The sequence below is a fragment of the Hipposideros armiger genome, unplaced genomic scaffold, assembly GCF_001890085.2.
Source record: "Hipposideros armiger isolate ML-2016 unplaced genomic scaffold, ASM189008v1 scaffold_279, whole genome shotgun sequence".
NCBI classification, from domain to species: Eukaryota; Metazoa; Chordata; class Mammalia; order Chiroptera; family Hipposideridae; genus Hipposideros; species Hipposideros armiger.
Window position 1 is genome coordinate 915,536 of NW_017731629.1, and position 24,990 is coordinate 940,525.

At 50.2% G+C, this 24,990-nt stretch overlaps 1 protein-coding gene across 1 annotated transcript in view; it reads right to left on the bottom strand.

Moving 5' to 3' along the window:
* GALNT10 (polypeptide N-acetylgalactosaminyltransferase 10) overlaps positions 1-24,990 on the bottom strand; it is a 191,498-nt gene continuing 166,508 nt past the window's right edge. The window contains exons 8-12 of the mRNA XM_019657741.1: positions 12,923-13,030; positions 8,089-8,310; positions 5,927-6,043; positions 4,576-4,725; positions 1-4,041 (exon numbers count right to left, since the gene is read on the bottom strand). Coding sequence (XP_019513286.1) covers positions 3,883-4,041; positions 4,576-4,725; positions 5,927-6,043; positions 8,089-8,310; positions 12,923-13,030 — 756 coding nt within the window. The 3' untranslated portion in view covers positions 1-3,882. The remainder of the gene's footprint in view (positions 4,042-4,575; positions 4,726-5,926; positions 6,044-8,088; positions 8,311-12,922; positions 13,031-24,990) is intronic.

The following is a 24,990-nucleotide window of genomic DNA, read 5'->3' on the forward strand; positions in this document are numbered from 1 at the left end:
GTAGAGAAAGTCTGGAGGTTTACTCAACCACAATCACAATCACAATTGTACATATAAGTCACTTCTTCACAAAGGCTCACTTTTCCAGGCAGGAGAAGAGAGTTTGGCGGTCTTGAGCTTTCTCTATGGAATCCCAGTCTGACTTCTCAAGGGGTCCCTGTAATCTCCTTGGGACCCCAGGTATTCAAACCTAAATAGAACAGGAGCTCAACTCTGTTACCTGGCATGGCTGAATCAAAGCCATTTTGGGAGTGGATGTTAAGAGGACCTTGTCACTTGGAATGTAGGTCCAATACCCATCCCAGAGGTGGCAATGGGCCTTGGCTCAAGTTTAAACTAAAATGTGACTGGGATTTTCACAAAGAAGATCAGTTGAAAGCAGAAAAGAATTCCAGAACAGAACTGCATTCTGTGCCCCTCTCCCACGCTTAGAAACCTTCAGGAAATATAAAAAATTCATTGCCTCCTAGGAATTATAAAAGATCACCCAATCTGTACAAACAAGGGACCATTGAAGCGAGAACTCCAGATTTCTCAGTTACTACTGTAAAGTGCTTTGCCACTTTTGAGACTCCAGAGCCTAGGAAATGGAGATGCACAGAAACAAATATGGAGACATTTTCAAGGGCATCACTTATTTGTTAAGGAGAGAGAGAAAACAACAACAAACCTAACAGGTAGGAGGTTTGAAACGTGAATATAATGTGGACTTTCGGAATCCATCTTCAATAACAACTGCTTTCTCCCCTGGAGAAACGTCACATCTCTCGTCAGATCTCTTCACCAGATGTATCCCCGTCTGCCTCTGAGCTATGTCTTCCTAACAGGGAGAATCGATAGTTCTTGGACTGTGTTATGAGTTGAGAGCTCCAATTGGAGGCATAAGGTGGGATAGCTTTTCACACACGTGCCTGCACTTTTAGTCACCCCCAAAGGTGGTTAAGTGCTCTTTCCATTCTGAAACGTTTCTGGAGTCCCCCTTTGGACAGACCCCTGGTGGGCCACACGGTCATACTTTGTAGCCACTTTCATTATTATTATTATTTTTTGTGACCTCATGCTCAGAATGAAGGCTTTAGAGGAAAAGGGGCTCACAGTCTCACCCCTCATCTGGCTGACAGCCTTGTGGCTGTGTTACTTGAGCATCAGCTGGGGGTGTGAGCAGGAACCTGAATCCTTGAGACTGGATTTCAAAAATGAGGCCAGAACCATGAGTGGCCAGTATTTGCAATCAGCCAGTTAGTCAGCTAAGCAATGAACATGTCTCCTTCCATCCCCTCTTACATACTTTGTCAACTGCCAGCACCGACAGATGTGGGCTTAGCAATGACAAATGCCAGAGTGCTCAGAGGACCTGCTCATCCCTTGTTGAAGGTGTGAAACCAGACTCAAAACGAGACCCAAAGGATAGGAGAGGGGAAGGCTGAGGACCGCTTGCTGCTGCTCCTGCTTTCCACGTGAGTCCTGGTCGTGCCGAGAACACTGCCGCCCACTTGGAGTGGGACCATTTGGAGATCCAGCCAGTGCTCTGCACTGTGTCTGGGGGCTGGGCTGGGGGACTGCAGGCACGGCTTCCAGCCAGGGCCCTCTCCCAGGGGCTGCTGAGGCCCTTCTAGTCCAGCTGCCCTTTGAATCTTGAGTGTCACACTGACTAGAACAAATTCTGACCTCTGCCCTGGGGGGGCATCTCCGCCTCAGAACCTGCTTAAGGCTCAACGTCTCCTGCTTGAAATTCGACATTAATAAACACACACTCATCCAGTAGGAACTGCACACACCACCAAAAATGTTCCCCTCCCCCCAACCCCGCCCCTTTCTGTTTGTCCAGCAAAGGCACTAGGAAATGGTTCAAGTTTAGGGATTTGCTGTACATTTGCATTTTTTTTCTTTTTAAAAAGGCACAGTTTTTATTTTAATGATGCTGCATTGCTCTCTGATGATGAATCCTAACTCGACTCTCCAAATTGCAACGCTCTTGCTATCTTAGATTCTGGAAGGGGCCTTGGCTTTTGAGTCCTTCCTGTCGAGGGCCACTTCTAAAGACGTAACGCTCATTTGGAAAAGATAGTAGGGCTCAAAGCAAAGCACAGGGCTGCCTCCCTGCGGACAGGTGGCCAGAGCAGGGCTTGTAGGAGTGATGCTTTGCCAGCTGCACGCTAAATTGGAGGGGTTGTGGTGGGGAGTGTTTCTCACCCCCAGATCACTGATGGCCTTGAGATCAGCCAGCATCTCATAGGCAGATTCGTGGCTCTGTTCCCAGATTTATGTCTGTTATGTAATTGGTAAATGACACAATCGAGAGACCCAACTCTAACTGGCATCCTGATTTCAAGGATTTCCTTGGCTAGCTGGTGGAAGCCATAGGTTGTAGAATGCAATTTCCATTTCTGAATCAGTGGGTGGCAGGCTAGTTACAGAAGTGCTTCCTATTAGTTTGGGTGCCCTCTGGGACTCTGACATGTAATTAACAAAGCAAAAGGTAAACAGGCAGGACTGGCACAGAGCTGGGTATGCACCTGTTCCTGGGATATTGGGTTCTTTTTACCTCTGCAGCTGTGATGGTGGTGGGAGGTTGCAGGGCTTCGGGTCTGCACTGAGGACCATGTCCTGCCAAGGCTTCTGGCAGGAGCCGATGGACACAGCCCCCTCCTCCCCCAACACCACCAGCCTGAGATTTCAGAGACTGTCTCCGGGATGGGGGCTGCCTTGATTGTATTACATGTGGCTGGCACCTTTAAGCACAACATTCTAGAAATCCATATTGGATGCCAGAATACCAGAATCCTATGCAGCATTCTAGTTTGTGATCCGATTACAGAGTTCTTTAAAGATACTGCAGTTCTGTATGAGAACTGGGACCATGATGAGGTCAGAGGCTAGTTATCACGGCCATGGTCCACCCAGGAGGCCTCCAGACTGTGTGAGGTGAGCACGTCACACCTGTTCCTCTCCTGAGGCAGGTAAGAGGGAGAGGGAGAGGGAGAGGGAGAGAGAATGGAAGCACTGACTGGGAAATTCAGCTCGGCTAGAATTTCTTGTTTGGAGATCCTCTACTAGGCCTTTTCCACGGGCCCAAGGCCATCTGAAACACAGTCCTGAAAAGCTGGTGGCTGGGCAGACCTTGTGCCTGGAGAGCCCTAAAATGGGCATTTCAAGTACCCAGAGAGCAAGGGGAGACACCCTGTGTGTCCACGGCTGCGGAGGAATGTCTGCAGGTCCAGCTTCTGACCCCAGGCCTGGCAGCTGGCCAGGGTTCAGTACTGAACACTCGAGGGCCCCAGGCATGGCCTTTGGCTGCATCACCTGGGGCTGTGACAGGGAACAGAAACTGGATGGTAACTGCGGTTACCCCCATGACAGGCAAGCACTAAAAGGCTGAAACCAGCGGCCTGGGAAAGACTTTCCTCCTTCTCTTCTGCAAACAGGTGGCAATGGTGCTAAAAGCTGCCCCTAACAGGCAAAATTTGCCTCCCTTTCTAAAGGACCATTATGCACGAGCCATCGGAAGGCTTGGTGACCTTGCAGGACTCAGCTTTGGGTGGCCTAGGGTGGCCCTGGCATCTCTCCGACATAATGCTCAAGGGAACACGGTGACAAAGTTGCAAAGGCCCTCCCAGATTTCCAAGATGCCATCAGGGGTTAAAGTGGGCTCTGCGTTCTCGTGGGGCCTCTTGTGGGGTCTGCTCTCCACACTACCTCCACATGTCAGGGCATCAAGGACCAGGTAGACACTCTGCACCAGCTGCAAGAGCCCCCTATCCCAAACCAGTTGGCCAGCACCTTTACATCATGGTACCCACGGAAGCCCTGCCTCCCTCGAGAGAGGACAGCTGCAGTGAGTGCCAGGGAGGGCCCCCAGGCCTGCCGAGGGGATGTGTGCGCTCAGTTCCTGTTGAATTTTTCCAACACTGTGGAGTTGGTGTGTTCAAACAGCCACTGCTGGGTGGGTGAGGAGGGGCTGCAGGTGTTCATGAAGATCCTGTGGTCACTGTCACTGCAGTCCATGCAGCTGCCACTGATGGGATGGTACAGGGTCTTGTCCTACAAAACACAGAGATGATCAGCTGGGCAGCGCTGGGGATACGAGCGAACAGCGGCGGCAGCAACGGCAACAAGGCAGTGAGGCAGGGACTGGCCAGTCGCTCACAGGCCCGTCTGGCTTTCCTCCTGAGCACAAGGTGAGACCCTGCCCTGCCTCCCTGCAGTTGGCATTGCCATGTGCCCGAGTCGTGCCCACTGGGCTGTGGGCAGAAGTACAGCACACCACCTGCGGGCCTGGGCCCTAACCACTGCCTGTCTCTGGTCAAATTTCACTGGTTCTCACGGTGGTGGTTTTTTTTTTTTTAATGGACTCAGTTGCCAACACTGAAGATTCTAGAGATTTCACGTAAAACTTTGGATTTCTGGCTTCTCTTGGATGTCTGGAAAGCCGGGCATGGAAGGCTGGTGGAGCACATGAATGAGTGAGTGGGCCCTGCTGGGGGAAGGGGTGGGCATGACACGCTTTCTTTCTTTCTTTCTTGGAAACCAAGCAGGCTGCCCCGTCCCCCCCCCTCCCCCCGTTGCCTGCCTTACTTTGCGGTACTTCCACAGCTGGTTGCCCTTCATGCTGTGGCAGTCATAGAGGGTGACTGGGCTGGTGTGGGAGGTGGCATCGAGGCAGAGCTTCTTGGTGTGCTGGGGGTCTCCAGGCCGGATGTCCTCTCTCCAAGTAAAGGAGAACACCTGCACACACGGGGACATCACGATAGGGAAGGCAAAGTGAGGGGACTTGCTCTTTTTTGTAATTATGAAAACATTTAAATACAGAGGTCCAGGAAAAAGAGTATATTGATCACATCTGTTCCCATCACCCAGCTTCAACAATGACCAACGTGTGGTGAGTCTTGTTACAACTTTACCCCACATTATTTTGAAGTACATCCTAGACACCGTATCACAGCCTTGGAGAATTCAGAAGACTCAGTCGAGCAGAGCCACTATCTAACGAGCACTGTTAGCAAGGATGGATGACAGTGAGCGGCCGGCACTGTCAGGCTGGGCGCTGCGCCCGTCCGAGAGGGGAGCTGTCCATGCTCAGCGAGGCTGCAGGTCCCCCTTCCGAGCTCTGTTTTTGCAGCAGATCCACATGATGGGCTTCTATCAGTGTACTCTTTCAAAATGCCAGAAAACCCACAGTGAGGGGACTAGAACAAGGTATCCTCAAACCAAGAGTCCGTGGATGCCGTGTGATTTAACGTGGGGGTTAACTGCTTGGAGGACGGGATCATGCAAAGCTAAATGCACTTTCCTGAGAGTGGTGGCTTTTCCGGCAAGGCTGGCTGATGCTACTCATTCTTCTGACAGCATCGCTTGGGAAGGATCCTTTGGTGACCCACCTTCTCCTTCAGGTGGAGCTGGCCATACCCAGGCTCCAGAAGTGACCATGTGACCCAGGCCTGATCAATATCAGGACTGTATCACATCCTCATGTAATTGGCTCTGAAAAGCCAACATGTGAGAGCCCCAGGGCATTTCCAGCACCGTGGAAGCCTTTGCTGCGGGTGTCACATCTGCCACCACATGGGAAGAGCCGGGTTCTAAATGAAGCCAACAGAGGGGGAAGCAGAGTTGCGACCCTGGAGCGAGCCCAATGACATCATCCAGACGTTTCCATGACATGAGCCAATAACGCTCTTTTTGTGGAAGGCCATTTGGGCTGTGTGTCCATCGTTTGTAACCAACAGTCCAGGTAGATGGTTTTATTGCTGGGTGAAGGATTCCTCTTCCTAAGGTGTTTGGGAAGCTTTTATAAGTCATCCCCTGGGCTGACGTGTGTCACTCACTGTTGACCCATGGCCTCTCCCTCTCAGCCCTGACCACGTGAGCATCTAGGCTGCCGACGGGACACAGCACCTGGCTGCCAGTGCCCAGGAGCGGCCCTTACCTGCATGTTGTTCCAGGCAGCCTCGCCGCGGCCCCGGACGCAGTTCTCCAGCCTCAGTGGGGAGCCCAGGGCCCCGTGCTTTGTGTCTGCACACAGTCCTGTACCCACATTGCGAATCTGTACAAGAAAGAGGGAAAGAGGGACTGGTGAGTCACCTAGAGACATCTACTAGGGCCCCTGCAGGGGTGGAGGAGGGAACCAAGGTGGAGACACAGATGGGCTGAGCTCTGAGCCCCCTAACACAGCCTGCCCTGGCCGATGGCAGTATCTTGTACCCTCAGTAAAGGAATACTCAGTCCATAGAGAGGGGCGCCTCCAAACCCTGCTTGTCCTAGAGCACGCAGAGTCTCTGGGTGTGGTGGGGCCTGTGGGTGAAGGGGTGTTGTAAGGACGACTGCCTGGCCCCATTCCCAGAGAATTTGATCCAAGAGGCCCAGGAATCCAATTTTATCCTCATTCTAGGTGATCTGGGGACCACACCTTGAAAACCCTCCTAGAAAAGGACGTGGTATCTTTGATGTAGGGTCTTGGCTGAACTCTGCTAGCTGGGCAGGTGAACGGCAAGAGGTAGCAGGATCCAAAGAACAACAGTGGTCGCATGAGACGGGCGTGGTGTGGTAGAAGAACACACACACTGGCCGGGAGTGTGACAGCCTAGGCTGCTTGCGTGGTCAGCCAGCGCCTACTACGGGCAGGCCACTGTGCTAGGTGTCACACCGTGTGGTTCCTACCTCACAGATGCCATTCCCATTTTGTGTGAGGGGTGGGGATATGACAGCTGTGACAATGTGCCCCTGGTGTCCAGTTGCAGGGAGCCTGACTGCCCAGCTGCTATGTTCTGAACCCACACTGTTGCCCAGTGGAGGATACGCTTCCCATGGCTGCTTCCGGCCACCAACTGAGGGCAGCAGGGAGCCTGGGGCCATGCCTGGGAGATGCTAGACGGCTCTGACAGGAGATCTGGCTTGAGGACTACCCCAGCCCTCCTTCCTTCCGTCTCCCTGTCCCGGGGGGCAGACCCTCTGTCTCCCAGCCCCCTTCTCATTTTTTCTCTCAGGCCAGTAAGTCCCTTGCACGTCTAATCCCATCTTGGTGTCTGTTTCTCAGAGGACTTTAACTAGTGCAGGGGAGAAAGCCAATAAGCTGGCAAAGCAATGAAGAGTGAAGAGCTTCAATGAGGAGAGTCCACACAACATCTGCTCTAGAATACTCACGTTGCTGTTGAGTGCGGCTAGCTAGACAGCTGAGTCAGGAAGGTCCCTCTAACTCGCTGTGTGAATTTGAAACAGTCACACCTGCTGTTTCTGCTGGCCCCAGCACACATTTCCTTCCTCAGGTAGCACCTTGTCTTTCCACAGGTGCCTGCCTCTCCCCGACCCTGTAGCCAGTCAGAGCATAGGGAACTGATGTCCCTATTCCTCCAACGACCACAGTGATCGGTGCAGACCCAAGAGTAAGGCTCGACGCCTAGCCCTTTGCTGGGTCTCCTGGGAAAGGGGTCTACTTTCTGCTGGGTTGGCCAAGCTGGGGGGCTGCCAGCCTAAAGCTTCTGGAAGCCATCTTGCTACCTTCAGCATGAGGCCACCACAAGAGGAAGCAGCTTTAAGCAGGAGAAAAAGAGACTGACATAATTTGAGCCCCTGGCTCCAGGTGTGTCTGAAGCCACAGCTATCCAAGGTTCTTACAAGAATCAATCAATGCCTCCTTTGCACTTTCAATTGCAGTCTGTCACCTGCAACTGAAAGAGCGCCAACTCTTCCGCGCCCTCTCCCCAAGCCCCAACATATCCATGTCTAAGTGAGTGGGTCCTCTCAGCTCTGAGATCCAGGAAGCAGGACCGGTGATGAAGCACTTCTCCCCTGCTACGACTGTCTGGGTGTGTGACACGGGCACTCTCACTCACAGGCCCGGTGCACAGAAGGGCCTGTGCTTGGTTTAAAGCTCTGCTGTAGCCATCTTAACATTTTTAGTAATTTCTTCTTTGAGCCTGTAAGTGAAACCTGATGGGGCAATGCAGCACGCCTGTGAGCAGAGGTGATACATGCTACAGGAACATCCACTGCTCCTTTCCGCCACGTTTACTTCCAGTGTCTGCGATGCCCCCCTCCCCACCCCAAACTCCAGGTCCCAATTATATAGTTGGCGCTGCCCTCCAGACTCACCTCCCCCCAAGCTGCCGCTGGGGGCTCCACAGGCGGGTAGAATTTGGGCAGGTCCCAGGCGATCTTGGTCATAAACCACTTGAAACTCTTGCAGTTCAGGGAGCTGCGGAGCTTTTTCTGGGCAGCGACGTCCCCAGCGGAGAGGTGGCGGTACTCTGGCCGGCGCTGGTAGATGTGCTCGGCGTACTCGTCCATCCACACTTCCGCCACTCGCTTCAGGTTCTGGAGGGGGACAGGCAGGTGCAAGGTCAGGCTCTCGGGCCGAGGCCAGGGCGTGGGGTGCAAAGAGTCTCGGAGGTTGAGGTCAGTCTTTCTTGTTTCACGTTGTATCAATGACTCTAGCTGCACCGTGTTTTAAAGCCTTCTATATGTCTATTATTCATGCATGTTTTAAAGACTCTACAACTTACAGTTGGACATTAAGACTGCTACTGTTTTGCCCGCCCATTTTCCATCCTTTCTTTTTCTAGTGCTAGCCCTCCACCAGGTTTCCTTTCAGCACCCACCTCTGCCTCACTGTTACCTCACGCAGCACATGACGCAGCCTGGCTAATGGGAATACAGATAGCCTTGGACATAGGGATTGGTCAGCAGTAAGCATGTGACCTAAGCCACACCAATCAGAATCAGTAGGCATTAGTCCTGGAATTTTTGCTGGAGCTATGGGGAGGAATTGCTGTGTTTCTGCTTGGACTGCTGGGTAATTCTGATGGGTAAGATGCCACCTAGAGCAGCGGGCCACATGGAAAGCCTGTCCAAGGTTGAAGTCAACCCAGAATGAGGCAGAGCTGAGGGCCAGATCGGGGAACACATTCCTCCTTTTAGTGCCTGGATCCAGCCATACCTGAAGCCAAACCACCTCTGGACTTTCCATTTACGGAAGTCAGAAAATTTCCTTTCTGCTTAAGCCAATTTGAGTTGGGTTTCTGTCATTTTTAACTAAGAGTGCTGACCAAGTTGCATGGTAAAAATAAATGAAAATTTGCAACCCAAAGGTATAAGTTCATCAGCAGCTGCAATTTTAAAGAGTTTGAGGTGGAACAGTTGCTGCTACTTTTATTATGAAATGCAAGGATAATCAATAAAAAAAATGACAACCACAAGTGGGGGTGACAGGCGAGGAACATCCTGTGTGTGAGCAGACTTGGAGACAGAGGAAACGTGAATTCTCCTTTGTAACTGTGACAAACATTCCCCTTCCATCTGCAGTTTAGACGCCACCTGCTGAGAACCTCTGACAGCTGGCTCTGGAAGAACACAGCTTCAGGGTTCAGGGGAAGTTCCCTGCTCCGAAATGCTGTTGCCAGACATCTCCACCCCCATCTCCCACATTTAAGTCTCCAGCTTTTTCTCTATCATAAAGCTTTTTCCCTACTGCAGCCCAAATGTTCTTCTGAAGGGTAAAAGCAAGCCAGCACTTCAGGCTGTTATCAGTCATTCACACCTCAGTGTAAATGACTGCTCTAGAAACAGACTGTTAGGCAGGGGTCGGCAAATGTTTTCTGTAAAGGGCCAGACAGTAAATATTTTACGCTTTGCAGACCATATGGTCTCAGCTCTGATGATGTAGCTATAAAGCAGCCCTAGACACTAGGTAAATGAATGCATGTGGCTGTGTTCCAATAAAACTTTATGGACACTGAAATTTAATTTTCATGTGTCACAAAATATTCTTTTGTTTTTCTACCCCCTCTCCCCCCACTATTTATAAATAGAAAAACCATCTTTAGCTCACAGGCCACATAAAAATGGTTTGCTGACTCCTGAGCGAGGAGAAAGGAAGCCAACAGGATGAGGCCCGGGTACCAAAGACAAAACCCACCAACTCCTCAATGCTGTTGCTCTGAGTTCGGGACTAGGAAACTAAGGAATTTCCTGGCTGCTGCCTGTTGCTTCTGAGTGCTGAAGGGGTCGACAGTGGCTTAGAAAGCAGTTCAGGAACATTGTTATCCCCCCGGGCCCAGGCCCCTGCACGGAAAATGCTGGGTTTAACTTAAAACCATGCCCAGAGGGAGCTGAAGGCCTACAGAGCCTGCCCACCTGAACATGCTCCTTTCTCCAGGCTGCCCACCCAGGTCCTTTGGCTCACTGTCCAATGCGCTCAAGCCACAGGAGTCATGAGCAACTGCTGTAGTTTCCTCTCCCACAGCAGGCAAGGGTGGCCAGTCTGACTGAAATTCAACAGTCATATCCTTACAGGATCAAGTCATATAATATTTTAATTTCAGTTGATATTTAAATTACTATTTTAATATTGCATTTTCCAGACGTAGCTTAATAAGCCATTTCTCCCAGACCTTGAACTTTTGTACCACTGAGTGGACCAAAGTAAAGGACTTTACATTTATTTCTATTACACCTCCCCTTGTTAGCGTCATGAAAAGGACTCTGGGATTTTAGAGGGCTGTACGCTCTTCTTATCCCTCCTCCTAACACCTCCCTAGTTCCGGGGGCCAGGCCTGTCTGAGGCCCCCTGTTCTTCTTGTGCCTGGATCCTTGGGGTACGTCTCCAGTTCTGTTTCACCAAGTTTGAGTGGGTTCCTGTCACTGCCTTCCCTAGGCTAAGACTCCTTTGTCTGAGGCAGAGGCAAGAAGGATTTTAGCAAAGTTACTGAACCAGTTGAGACTGGCTGCTTGTTCTGGCGGCAGGAAGCTGGTGGCAGGCGAGCGCCTCCTTCCTGCATCGCTACCTCACTGCTGCCTGGCTGTTTGTCCTTCCGGAGTCGGCACAACTTCAGTAAGACGTTGGTCTCCCTCTGTATCGTGCTCTCTTAGGCTTTGAGGATGCCTCTCCTCAGTCTATCAAAATGATGTTCTAGGAGATAATGCTCTAGGGAGATCTGGCTGTTAGAACACGGAGCAAACATTTAAAATATGATCTGCAACTAGATGAGGGTAGTTAGATACAATGATAAAAAGTCAGAGGAGCTTGAGTGAGACATCCCTGTGGCCCTGCACACCTTACATGGGGCCGTAACCACTTGGATGGTTAACTGGCTTAAAGGCCCAGGAAGCTGATTCAGCACAGACAGGTGAAAAAGAAGTTAACATGTTTAAATTCAGACAAGACATTGAAATAAACTTCCCAGTCTTGCTGATACTGATGCTGACATGAATACTGATACTGACAATAGCAGTCACTATTTAAAGGGCAAATGCTTTATCCCAGGCATCGGTCAAACCTAAGTGCGCTTGAATTCTGGCTCTAGGTAATTACTGTGTCTACCTTTCACTTTCCTCATCTCTAAAATGGGGGTTCAAAATAAGTGAGATGAGTATGTAAGACGCTCTGCAAGGTGCCTAGCTCACAGAAATCATGTGCTACGACAGTTGGCTGTTACCCGCTGAATTCATCGCTGCTTCCACAAACAGGAGGTGGCAGTGTCTCTTTCCCAGGGTGATCTTATAAACTACGGCTCTGGATAGGGGAAGGGTGGCTTGGGAGCGGTCCTGTTCAGCAGTCAGAGGTGTCCCCATGGTCCCACCGTCGCTAGTAGCTGAAAGAATCGCAGTCCTGGCTTACTGAGCAACTTTGCGCAGTTTCCCTGATTGGCACCTTCTCTGGGATTGTCAATAGTATGTCAGATGAATCGTAATTCCTGCGTCTCCAGCTGAATTTAGAACCCGACCCCCACGTCAGAGAGAGCTGTCCAAAGTCCAGATGACTGGCGCGGATGTCGTTGCCATCTTAGGTCACTAGAGGGCACTGCCGGCTCTCTTTTCCCTCAACACCGGTCCCATAGCCTGGTAACCTGCCTGAAGCCTCCGGAGACAGCTCTCCATCCTCGGATGGCGCCGGGAGACCCGCTGCCTCTCAGAGCCTCTCAGTCTTATTGTAAATCGCGGGACAGAGGCTCTTCCAGGACCCAAGGGCTATGTCGTCGACTGTCAGGTGTTGAGGGGGACGCAGAGGCCTGGACAGAGGAGGCTATGTGGACCCATGTCAAACAGGCTTACATGGGGGCTCTGTCGGGAGGGGTCTCCACGGGGCAACAATGGGGTGGGATGTTCCCATGAGCAAAGCTGTGCCTGTGACCTTTCCAGCGTCCCCCAAGCCTCCCTGCAGCCCTCTTTATCCTCTGAGGACAGTCCCATCTCTTCGGTTTTCTTTTGTGGTCAACTTGATTTTTTTTTCTCTCATAACACGTAATATTTTAAAATTTATTATTAAAGTTTTGTAAAATATCATTAACACAAAAAAGCCCTCCAAAACCCCAAATCTCTAACAGATTTCCATTTGTAGCTAGTGGCCAATTTAATTGAAGCAATAATTGATACAAACCATTCGAAGGCATGAAATAGTTTGACAGATAGAATTTTTGGTAATAAAAGTGGGGAAGGCGGGGGGGGGGCAGGGAGAGAAAGACATTGACATTTATTAATTGCCCCTGTGCCAGGACTTGTAAGTACCCTGTCTCAGGCTTTCCCAAACACACCCATCTGTATACACATCAATTTCTAATCCACATGAATTTAAACACATGTAAATAAAAATGTTCCTATGTCTACCACCTCAAATCATCTTGTCCGTCGCACTTTGGGAAACTCCTTAATTTTCTGGCAATGCTAAGAGTTGGAAAAAATTATCTTCCTTTAAACAAAGGTGAAACATAGGCTCAGAGGAGTTAAGCAACCTTCCCGAGGTCACACAGCTAATAAATGGGTAAGCAGGGCTTTAGGTAAGTTCTTTGACATTGGCTTTTACCTGAAGAGTGGTGGTGGTGTACATCCTCACACCCTCACTTGGCCTGGGGTCCCGGATGCTTCAGGATGCCCCTGCTCTGCTGATGGGCATATGCTAACCCCTTCCCCACCAGGGAAGCCACCAGCTTACCCGGGCCAGGCTGACTCCAGCAGGGACCTTGTAGGGTACATACTTCCTGTAGATATGGCCCACCCTGGAGCAGGGGATGTCCTCCATGCGGCCCCCACACATCCACACCTGCAGGATGAGAAGGGAGAGAGATGATATTTCTGCCTCCAATTCGCTATCCCTTCCTTGGTGCATTTACTGAAAGCATAAGCTTGTGCTGTCTACTAAAGCCCTGTTCACAGAACTAGGGATGGAGGAAAACACAGTAATAACAACAGTAGCAAAAATAGCTGACAGCATCGGATGCTTACTCATTGCCAAACACTATGCTCTGAGCTTCACATGCACAGCTGCAGGTAAGCCTCGTCAGAACACCTATAAAGTAAGTAGTGACAGAGCTCCACTTTATAGAGGAAGAAAATGAGGCTCAGAGAAGCTAGGACGCTAGTCTATGGTCACAGGGCTAGTAAGTGGTGGAACCAGAATTTAAACCCAGATTTAAATTCTGGGCTCTAAACGAACTCTGAGCTCTAAACAACTGACGATGCTTGGAGTGCCGTGTTGATTAGAATTGTAAGGCGGCCCTGGGGGCTCAGTGGGAAAGGCTAGGCGATCGCTTAGTGATGTCTGCCACAGGTGAGAGGGGACAACGTGAAACGCAGGCTCTGCATATTGACTGAATGTAGCATTAGATTCTGGAGTTTCCTCCTGGATCGGTAAGCCTCTCCTTGCTGGGTCACCCTGAGCAAGGCTCCCTGTGCTGCCTTTCCTGCAATCTGGCTGGCTAAGCCATGCAGCTGGGGATGGCTGCAGTGAGGGACCCTGTTTCTCCTTATGTCTCCCTCCATGTCTGGCATCACAAAGAGCTCCTGAGTTTGACTTTGCACTGGGTGGAGAGCAATTTGGGGATTCTTATTAAGTACAATGAATGCTGACTCACACCCACCGAGAGGCCCAGCCTAAAAAGACCCTCCTCAGCAGTCCTGGGTTCAAATCCTGCCCCATCCGCTTACCAGCTTTGTGACTGATCAAGGTACTTAACATCTCTGAGGCTCAGGTTCCTCACCTGTAAAGGATTAAATGAGGCAGCCCTAAGGATGTACAGTGCTTAGCACAAGGCTTGGCACACAGTTAAAGCAGTTACATGCCACAGTGATTAACTCATACATTTGACTAATACTTAGGGAGTAGCTGCTACATGCCAAACATTGTGCTGGGCACATACAGTGGTGAATAAGCCAAAGCTCCTGCTCTCAGGGAGGGCGGAGTGTGGTGGCCAGCCTCCAAGATGGCCCCCCAATGACCCTCGCCTCCTGGTATTTGCCCCCTTACGCCGTTCCCTCCCAGATGAGTCCCCTGAGGACTGACCTGTGTAACCAATAGGACAAGGCAGAAATGATAAGGCCTCCACTTTACTCCCTGGGATCACTTGCTTTGGGGCAGCCAGCTGCCATGTTGTGAGGACACTCAAGCAGCCCTGTGGAGAGGTCCAGTGGTGAGGAGCTGAGGCCTGCTGCTAATAGTGTGGGCTTGCCAGCCACGTGAGTGAGCCATCTTAGACGCAGACTCTCCAGCCCCAGTCAAGCCTTCAGATGACGGCAGCCCTGGCGGATGCCCTGACTACAACCTCATGACAGACCCGGGCATAATTCTCCTGCTAAGCTCCTCCCAAATCCGACCCACCCAGACTTTGAGATGATAGCTGTTTCTCACTGTTTTAAGATGCTGTATTTTGGGGTAATTTTTTTCCTGCAGCAGTAGGTAAACTAACACAGGGAGACAGTTTCAGATGGTGATGTGTGCTATGAGGAAGCCAAAGCGAGGTCCCTGGATAGACTCTGTATGGATGAGTGGGCTGCAATGTCACCCGCACCTGTCAGGGAAAGCCTCACTTAGAAGGGAATATTTGAGGCGAGACTTAAATGATGAGGAGGTAAAAGTAACATAAAGAGCTGAGGGGTGAGAGAACAGGTGGGGAGAAGAGCAAGTGCAAAGGCCCCGGGGTAGGGCCAGGCTTGGCATAATCACTGAACAAAGCAAGCCAGAGTGGCCCAGAGGAGAGGGAGAAGAGATGGGAGGGGAGGTCAGAGAGGTGGGCGGGAACAGTCATAAGGGTCTCACAGGGCAGATCTTCACCGAAAACCTTTGGTGAGGGAGACAACATAATCCAATTTCTATTTTACACAGATGACTCTGCCTGTGGACTGTAGAATGGCCGGCTGGGTGCAGGCTTTGGGGAGGGAAGGCCTGGGAGACTGGCAGATACGAGGCAGTCATGGCTTCGGCTGGTGGTTCATGGCATGGGTCATGGTTTGTGGGGGCTCTGGTGATGGTGGGACGCAGCTGGATACATGAAAGTATTATTAATCTTGTTACCATATGTCCTCACTTGTGAAATGAGGAGTAGGAGTGGGAACATCTACAATGCCAATTCTGTGCAAAAGAGCCTTTTTCAGCTTGAACTGCTCAGTGGGATATTAGGGATTTGTTTAATGTCTTCATTAATTCAGGGGCTCTAGAAGAGCCACTTCATGCACCTGGGGGTCCTCAGTCCCCCAGGATCTCCTGCCAGCAGCTCTTTCCATCCTACCCCATGTGTACTCTGTCCTGAGCTTCCCGCAAGGGGATGTGCATGTATGGGGCTGCAATTAGTGGAAGTGCTGCCTGGAGAAATGCAATTATATTCTGATCTTGGGGGAGAAAAAAAAAATCAAGCAAGTCAATAGAACAGAACATTGGTCTCAAGATAATGGGCTCCTGATGGTAGATTAATGTCAAGGCCAAGCCAAGAAGTTTATTTTCAAAGCAGGAGATATTGATCAGGCGCCAGGATCCCATAACAATAACTCTTCTTTTATACAAAGTGATTGATGTGGAAGTGATGCTTTTGTCTGGCGGATATTGCCCAGGACGCTGCTGGGCTGCCCCTGCTTTTTGGGAGGTGGAGCGGTGCTGAGCAGGTTGGGGACACCTTACCCCGCTCTATTTTTGAATGTCTCTTGGGCAGTTGGCTAGGCTGGCGTCCAGCTCTCAAGTCCATATTAAACTCGCATTAGCTAACGAGGATGCGCCTCTAGCTCTGCCTGGCAAGGAACTTTCCTTAATGCAGACAGATGATCAATTTCCAAATCCTTCTCTTTGCCGTGACCTCAGGTTTCTTTGGTCCTGACCACGATGGCCATCAGCCTGAAGTTTCCTGAGGGACCAAGGTGACCTTGAACTGCTGAGAGCTTTGAAGCATCCAAAACGCTCTCTGATTCCTGGGCTGTCTGGAACCCAGGGGAGTTCTGGCTTTGGATGATGGGTTTACTCCATGGCATCCCTGCCCTGCACATGATTCACTGACGGCTGACTCAGAATGTGAACTGCCTTCAGAGAGACAGACACCTGTTCCGCTAAAGCTGTTGCCAGCTCCTGAGTCCCTTGGCAGCCCCTGAGCAGCCTGAGGAGGGCCCAGCGTGGGGCACACCCCTTTTCAGAACTCCTTCTGCGACCCAGAATGCATCTTACACAGCAGTCAGCACCTCCCATGGTGTTCACTGGTTAGCTGGCAGGATCCCAAGTCTGGAGGGGGCGCTCCTTGCAGGGACATAAAAGCTGGAGGCAGAGAATGGTGTCATGGACTTTCCCTGGGCTGGGGAGCCGGTCAGAGCTGGTCCTGGATCCCAGGTCCTGTGGTTCTCCTCATGGCCCAGGTCCCCTACCTGTGCACCTTTGGGGCCCTCCCCCACCTCCTTCACAGCTGAGGCAGCAGCCACTCAACCATGGCATGGGGGTGACGAGTACACACCGCTCTCCAGTCCCCACGCCACCTCATGCAGCTGTGTGACCTCATGCAAGGCATTCACCTGGGGAGCCGCCCTCTTCTCATCTGTGACCTGGGGATGACAGTCACTGCTGCCTTGCAAGCTGCTGAGGTGGCAGAAGACAGCCTGTGAAAAGCGTTTAGCTTGATGCCTGGTCATAGCAACCCTGATTAATGTTCATCTATTTCTACTTGCAAAAGGATGAGAAATGCCACCACCTTGAAATTATACAGTGTTTGTCCCTTGGCCCAACCCCATCATGTTTTTTTATCCTATGGCCCAATTTCCCAAATGCAGAAACTGAGGCTCAGAGAGAGGAGGAAGTGTTTCTAACTGACTTGCTGGAGGCACCTGCAATTGACCAGGAGAATGACAGGAGCAAGTGAGGTAGGGCCAAGTCATGGGGCGCTGCTTGGGGCCCGGCCCAAGAGCGTTCTCCTCTCCCCCAAGGACCACACCAGCAGAAGAGTCCAGCTGAAGGCAGAGACAGGGGTGCCACAGTGCTGGCAGGAGACACGTTATTTGGCTGGGGACAAACACAGGCCACTGAGATAACATTTTGGCAGTCCCTCTCTGCATTCAGCTTTCTTGCCTCCCTCCCTGTCCTGCCTCGTCCCAGCCCCCACCCCATCCCCACCTGGCTCTGGGGGCCTTGTTCCACCATAAGGGGTTTTCACATTCCCTGTCAGCTCAGTTCTCGGTGCCTTCCCCACCCCGCAGAACAGTCTTCTCACGGGAAGCACCCTGCCACCAGACAAGTACATCTAATTGTAAAAGCTTGCTCCCATTCATTTTCATTGCTGCTTTGATTTATTTTATTAGCAACCTTCTTTTGTGTGATGACAGGCTTCATTACAGTGTCTATAAAAGACAATTACTTGCTCTTATCTCCTAAACTGAGGAGGAAAGAGACGAGTAGTGATGTACATCAGGAAAACACAATGGGACCCGGAGAGAGCGTGGCGGAAGGGCCGGTCCCAAGGAAGAAAACATGGGTGGCCAGGGGCTGGGGTGAAACCTCTCTGTGTCAAGAAAATGGCTGCCTGGAAACCAGCCAGGGATGGGACGGTCATCCTCCCTGCCCACGGCTGCCAGGGAGAAGACAGCAGCCAGCCACGTCTTCTGCTGTTGGTATTTTGGCTGAGGACCCCTCTGGAGTTCAAACCCTATTCAGTTGCACTTTGGGGAAATAATATGATAATAATTGCCACTGATTATTCCACATTATCTGTGTGCTTAGGAGGAACACAGGGTAGCAGTTATGAGCTCGGTTCTGGAATTAGACGGAACGGAGGTCCAATCCAAGCTCCTAAGCAAGTTTTGTGAATCTGAAGGCCTCAGTTTCCTCGTCTGCAAAATGGGATGAATTATTGTACCTACTTCTTAGGGTTGTGATGGGGCTGAAATGAGGTAATTCTGAAGCACAGAGGACTGGGAGCAATCCGTATGGTGTTACCTGGACACACGGCAGCTGTCATTACTATGTGTGCCACACAGTTCCCCTCAGAAAAGGAATGGCGTTAGGTTCATGGCCTCCGGAAGTTCCTATTATTATGAATATGTTAGTTTGTTTTGAACAAGATTAATTAATATAAATTAATCTAAATTAATATATTATTTTGTATAATATGGTTTAAATCATATGTGTACCTAACTTAATAAATTAGTATTTGACTATTTCAACAATACCTTTAGGTGTTTAGTCAACTTGGGCAAAATATGGGGGCGGTTGCCTTACATTAGGGTTTTTTTTTTCTTTAAGAAATGAGTTTAATAAAGTTGTAGGTTTTGACTCGTATTTGGAAATGGAGCACTCTCACAACCACCCAGGGAGGGAGGCGCTATCCTGCTGTTTCATGTGAGGAAACCGAGGCCCAGGAGGGCACGTGCCTTCCCCAGGGCTCCTCGGCTCACAAACGGCAGAGCCCAGCGTGGAATCTGAGCTGGGCCCCAAGAACCAGGCAGATCTGAGGCCTCCAGGGAGACCGCAACTTCCTGGCTTAGTCTTTCTAAAGCCTGGCCCTGACCCTATCGTGGTCCTCCATAAAGAATGCCATCAGCACTTGCATTGCCTGCAGAACGAGGGGGCTCATCCTTGGCTTGCAATAAAGGTCCTCTGTCACCTGTTTCGATTACCCCGACCCTCTCCACAGCCCATGGACTCCATGTGTGGCTGCTGCTGAGAACCAGTTGCAATGCACTCACTTTTCTGTTCCATTGGGCACATGCGCTTTTCTCTCCATGAACAATGCAGCCCATTCATTCATTCATTCATTCACACATAGCCTCACCGTGGGTCAGCCTTGCTCTAAAATCCTCTTGGAAAAAAATGGAATAGAAACTGGCTGCCCCGGGTAGACCTATGAGCCCATGATACACAGCCTTAAAAGCTGGGTAAGGTGTCAGGACCTGCTGGCCAACCTACCCATTTACTCTGTCCTTCCACACTCAAGCCCGAGAATCCTCTCCATACAGGACTCCACCTATTCATTCAGCCATGGTTTTCAATGTAGGGTGAGCATCAGAATAACCTAGAGAGCTTGTTAAAACACAAGACCACTGGATCCTACCCCCAGAGTGTCTGACTCAGTGGGTCTACAGTGGGGCCTGAGACTTTGCATTTCTAACCAGTTCCCACGCGCTGCTGACACAGCTGGTCTGGGGGCCACACTTTGAGAACCAGTGCATACTGGAATAGTGACAGAGGATAATGGTGCCTGCCAGCCACACTGTGTCTCCAGACACCCCTGTGAGTTTGGGGTTATTAGTCCCCTTGTAGATGAGATCAAGGTTCAGCAGAAAGGACAGGTGAGATGTCCAAGGTCTCACTGAGACTTCATTCCAGAGCTGGGCCTGGTGCCAAGTTCTTTGGCCTCTGTCTTGCCAGCTTCGAAGCTCTTTCCACGCCTGTCTTCCTGCAGCTGCAGTCTGATCACATCAATCACAATACCACCACCATTCACAGCTACCATTTATCCATCATCTATTATGGAGCAGGTACTGAGCTAAGGTTTCACAGTTTAACTAATACCATGCTCACACCCACGCTATGTAGAGAGGAATTATTCTATCCCCATTGTACAGATGAAGAAATTAAGTCCAGAGAGGTTAAGTCACTTTCCCAAGGTCACACAATAACTAGTTAATGGAGCCGGCACCAGGACCCAGGTGGGCTTATTCTGAGGCATGGAATCCTGTGCTGTTCAGTCTTACATGAGGGTTCTCATGAGGACAGCTACCACTTACTAAGTACCTCCTCTTCGCCTGGGTCCAGGACAAATACATTTTATCCCACTTAGTTCTAACAACAAACCTTCGAAGAGGTTATTATCTCCATTTCTTAGTGATGAAGGACTGAGGCACGAAGAGACAGGCGCGTGCTAGTTAGGGAGTGATGTAGGACTGGCGACCCTCGGGCCTTTGAGCCATCTTCTTGGAGGAATGGTGGCAGAGGCAGGCTCCCACGGACAGAGACGCTCATAGAATTTCAAATGGCTTGTTGAGAGTCACCAGGAGAATGCCTTCCCTGTTCCCGGCAGACGACTCTTGGGAAGTCTGGGCATATGTGGCTGGGAGCAAAATGCTGTATGCAGCGGAGCGTGTTCCCAGCATCCTTGGATGACCTAGTGAAGGAAGGCTCACCAGGTTCCCGGCAGCCACACTGCATCTGGTCTGAGCCTGAGGGAGCTGGGAGGGGCAGTGGAAGCGAAGGGAAGGTGCTATGCAGGTGCTTGGATGATGGCCCTGGATGGCCCTCTGCCCCTTGGGCTGGTCTTTGGGAATCATTTCTCCCTCCTGTGTGGCAACTTAACCCCCTTCAGTGCTGGTCCAGACATCTCAGGTCTACCTGTAACAGTGGTCTCTCTCTAGGCAGGGCCCGCCTTTTCTCCACCCCTCCCACCGGGTGGAAAGAGATGAGCCCTGGGCTTAGCGTCAGGACACCTAGGATTTAGTCCTGGCTCTGCCCCCTTCTAGCTGAGAGACCCTGGTCCTGTCACCTAACCACTTAGGGCATCAGATCACGTCAGATTCTTGATCAGATTCTGGGGTGTCCCACCTTCTTTTCACACACCCGATTTCACTGAATCCTGAAGATGCTGTGAGTTTTACAAAAGAAAATCTGAGAGTTTTCTTCTAAAAAATCTTCCCAAGGCAGTCTGTGTCAAACAACGCAAACCCCACTTGCCCTGAGGCCTCCTGCGTCTACTCGGATGTGACGGGCCTCCCTCTCAGATGAAACATGGCTGTCTCTCGTCCCCTCACATGGCTTTCCATCAGTATCTTGCTCTCACAAGCACGCAGCACGGCGCCCTCCGGCCATCTCCATCTGTCCGAGGGCGGTGGCCCACACCTCTGCCTTCTGGAGCCAACCCTGCAGACGCGCACTCAGGGGGCTCAGTCTCTCCCTAGACGCCCTTTTCTGTAAGCCTGCCTTGCTGGGAATCTTAGCCCTAAACCTGCAAATGGCCTGAACTGTTGGGATCCACACGGGGAGGGGGTAGGCCTGGAGAGCCGAAAAACTAACATTTCCCCTTCTTCTTGGTTAACAAATAATCTTAATTTTTTTTTTATTATAGAAATGATAGGTACTTACGATGAACACATTCAATGTTATAGAAACCCACTAGTAGAAAGGGGCAGCCATATATTGTGGTTAGCCTAGCCTACCTTAAACGTGCTCAGAACACTGACTTTACCCTGTAGTTGGACTAAATCACCTACCACAAAGAATGCCCTGTAGAGTGTCTGCAGTTTACCCTTGCAATTGCGTGGCTGCCTGGGAACGGTGGCTCGCTGCCACTGCCCAGCATCACGGGAGAGTATCGGACGGCATATCAGGCCCGGGGAAAGGTCAACATTCAGAATTAAGTACGGTTTCTACTGAATGCTAATTGCGTTCGCACCATCTTAAAAGTTGAGCCATTGTTAAGTCACCGTCTGAATAATATTCTATTGTTGGGGTGTGCTCTAACTTATTGATTCCCGAAGGACATACATTTGGGTCATTTTCAATCATCCCCTATTATAAATAATGCTTCAATAAATAGCTTCTACCTAAATCTTTGCTTGTTTACATGGCTGTCTCTTGAATAAACTCCTGGGTATGGAATTTTGGGTCAAAGAATGTGCTTGCTGAGAAATGTAACAGATTTGGCCAAACCTCTATAACAAAAGAGATACCACTTACATTGCCCAGAGCTCACGTCTTCCTTATACCAGCTCAGCCATGTCCTGTGGATACTTCTTCTGTTGGATCTCAGAGTTAAAGGTATCCTAACCTGGCCTCCTGGGGACACTGTGCAGTCCCCTTTCTGCTCCCTTCCCATGCCACCTCTAAACTACTCTTGCACCTGTGCAAGTCAAAGGGCTTTCCCCAGGGCATCTTATTAGATCCTACCTCATGGGGTACAAAGGAAAAATACATCAACACCATCTGGGATGTGAGGGCCTAAGAGGTCAAGCGACTGGTCCAGGGTCCCCAGATGGCTGGAGAGCAGAGATGAGAGGCCAGCGCCCTGCCTTCTCACCGGGTGCCTTTCCCAACACACCACCAGTACCCAGGGATGGTGATGGAAGTCTGGGAAGAGCACGGTGAAGGAAGTCTTATCGGACAGGAATTAATGTTACTAACAGTTATTTAAAATACCTATTATGGGCCAGACACTGGGGTATAGAGATGGAACAAGACCTGCTCCTTGCCTCGAGGGGGCTCAGTGTCCAGTGGGAAAGGCAGACCAGCCCTTGGGTCATGTCAACTTGCGGTATTCAAAGCCACGCTGGCAATGATGCTGGTGTGACCCTTAATCAGTACAGGGAGCACAGGTAAGGCTGAGAGGATGCCATTTCTATCAGCTGAGCTCAGAAAAATGAGTGTGGGTTGGCCAGACTAAGGAAAGGCATTTCAGGAAGAGTGAAAAGTTGGAGCCTCCAAAGATGGCCTACCATGTGAGCCTGGGCCTCGTGAACAGTTCTGTATGGCCGGGCGAAGTGGACATCTATGGGTAACCTGCTCCCTATCCATGCCCATTTCTGGATATAGTGACTAGACTTTCCTTTGGGGAACTAGCCCATGCCCATCTTCCTGGTTCCAGGATGAGCATGTGACTGCAGCTGACCACTGAGAATGTTGCTCAGGGATAGGGCAAGGGACCAGCAGGTCAATGAGATTCAACTTGGGGACTTCTACAGGAATGATGGGAGACAGAGACTCTCTTTCCAATGGGCAGCTGGGTATTTCTGCAGAGAGAAAGTCTGCCTGAGCAGGAGGCCAACCCACATGAAAGCAGAGCCACGGGACTGAGAGAGATGGAGAATGGATGAAATGGGTTAGTCACTGGGTCCAGCCAGGCCTGGAGGGCCTACCCTGGCATTTCTGTTGTGTGGGCCAATCAATTCTGAGTTTTCACTTAAATCAGGGTGACTAGGATTTTGGTCACCTGTAACCAAGAGTCCAGGCTGATGCAATGGGATAAGAGGGCAAGGGGAAGGGTGGAGACGAGCAGGTGTCAGCTCATGGAGGTAGGTGCAGGCCAGGTATGGAGTTAAGCCACCAGAACTGGGAAGGCTCTAATCATCAAGCAGGGGAACTCTGGTAGTGTGACTGCGTTTTGGAACAAAATCTATGCTGGCTAAGAGAGAGAGAATGAGAAAGAGGGGGAAAAAAAGAGTCAGTGACTCTTCTGGAAATTTCAGTGTCTTTAGAACATCTTTTCTGGGGTTTTCTCATCAGGATAGATGGCCTAGTCTGGAATTGGAGCCAAATTATTAATCCATCGGTCCTGATGGCACGTATCAATTTATCTTAATTTCTGAAAATACACAGCCTTTCAGACAGTGTCTTTTCTCTGTCACTAAGAAGAAAAGGGATCTTAGCAGAGATAAATCAGAGGGAACTTGGCCCTTCGTAAATGCCCTGCTCTGGCTGAAATAGAACACCTGGTGTTTCAGGGAGGCGTCACCAGCAGATGAATGGGCTCTCCTGTCCCCTCGGCGCTGTGGCATGCTGTCCAGGAAAGCCTGGGAGACAATGCACTGGCAGATGGGCTGTCACGGGCTCCAGGAACTTACTCTCTTAAAGCCAGAAGAGAGAAAGCTAAGGGAGACCCTTCCAGACCCAGAGCCTCTTCATTATACTGCCTCCTTTCCCCTCGAGAGTGAGGGATGTAATTGGATCAGGTGGAAATAGGAGCCAGTCTCCTTCTCCCTCCCAGATGAGAGATTTCTAAGATGGCTTCATTACCAAGTCTTTTGTAAGTAAACTGTGGAGAAAAATGCTATTTGTGGGGCCGTAATTGCCTGATGAGCATCATTAGATGGGTCTTTGAAATACGCAGAGTGAAATCATTTTGGGTTTAGGAATTCTTTTGTGCAAATCCTTCTCCATTCACTATTCTCAAACGAGTTTCTGAAGGAGGGCTTCTTGACCAGAGACTGGTTCCGGCCAGCGACACACTTGCTCTGCATATTCAACCAACAAATATTTATTAAGTGTCTTCTCTGGGTCAGACAGTCCTTCCGGTACTTATGATACAGCAGTAAGTGAAACACACAAAGATCCCTACCTTAATGAAGTTTACATTCTGGTAAGAACTCAGAACATAGGTGCCCATTTCTGGGAACAAACTTGGCAGAAAACTTCATAAATCAAGTTTGTCTAATTGATGATAGAGGAACTGCAAAGTAAAAACTCTTCTGATTCCTTATGTGTGATTTCAGTGTACCCATAACAATGTGACACTTGGAAAAAAACAGATTGCATGGGCTAGGGATGCTAAATAAATGACATATATGCCATCACTTTCCAAACCTGCACCCATGGCAGACATCACTAATCAATCACCACCCTTTTTCTGATAAGCTTGGATGCAACCTCAGAATACATATCAACACAAAACTGGGGCAGCCCCTACCAATGGATCAGAGTTGGCTGGGAGAGAAAATCTATTTGCTGTTTTTGACTTAGGCTGTTATTCATTCACTTCACTGAGCAGCTGCAGAATATTCCAGTAAATTAAGAATAACACCAGGAAGGGACAATCACCGAGAAGATAAGGTGAGAGATTGCAGCTATTTTCTCAGGCTAGTTTTCCTCTCAAGCGTTCTTCTCTCACATCGCTCCTGAGGTTTACAAACACGATGAGTCAGCACAGGCTTTGCAGTCTGGCAGACCTGGGTTCAGGTCCCGGTTCTGTTACTTCTAACTGTGTGGGACTTTGGTTGGAGCCCCACCTGCCTCCCTGTGAAATGGGTATAACAATGACACCACCCTCCTAGGGTTGTTGT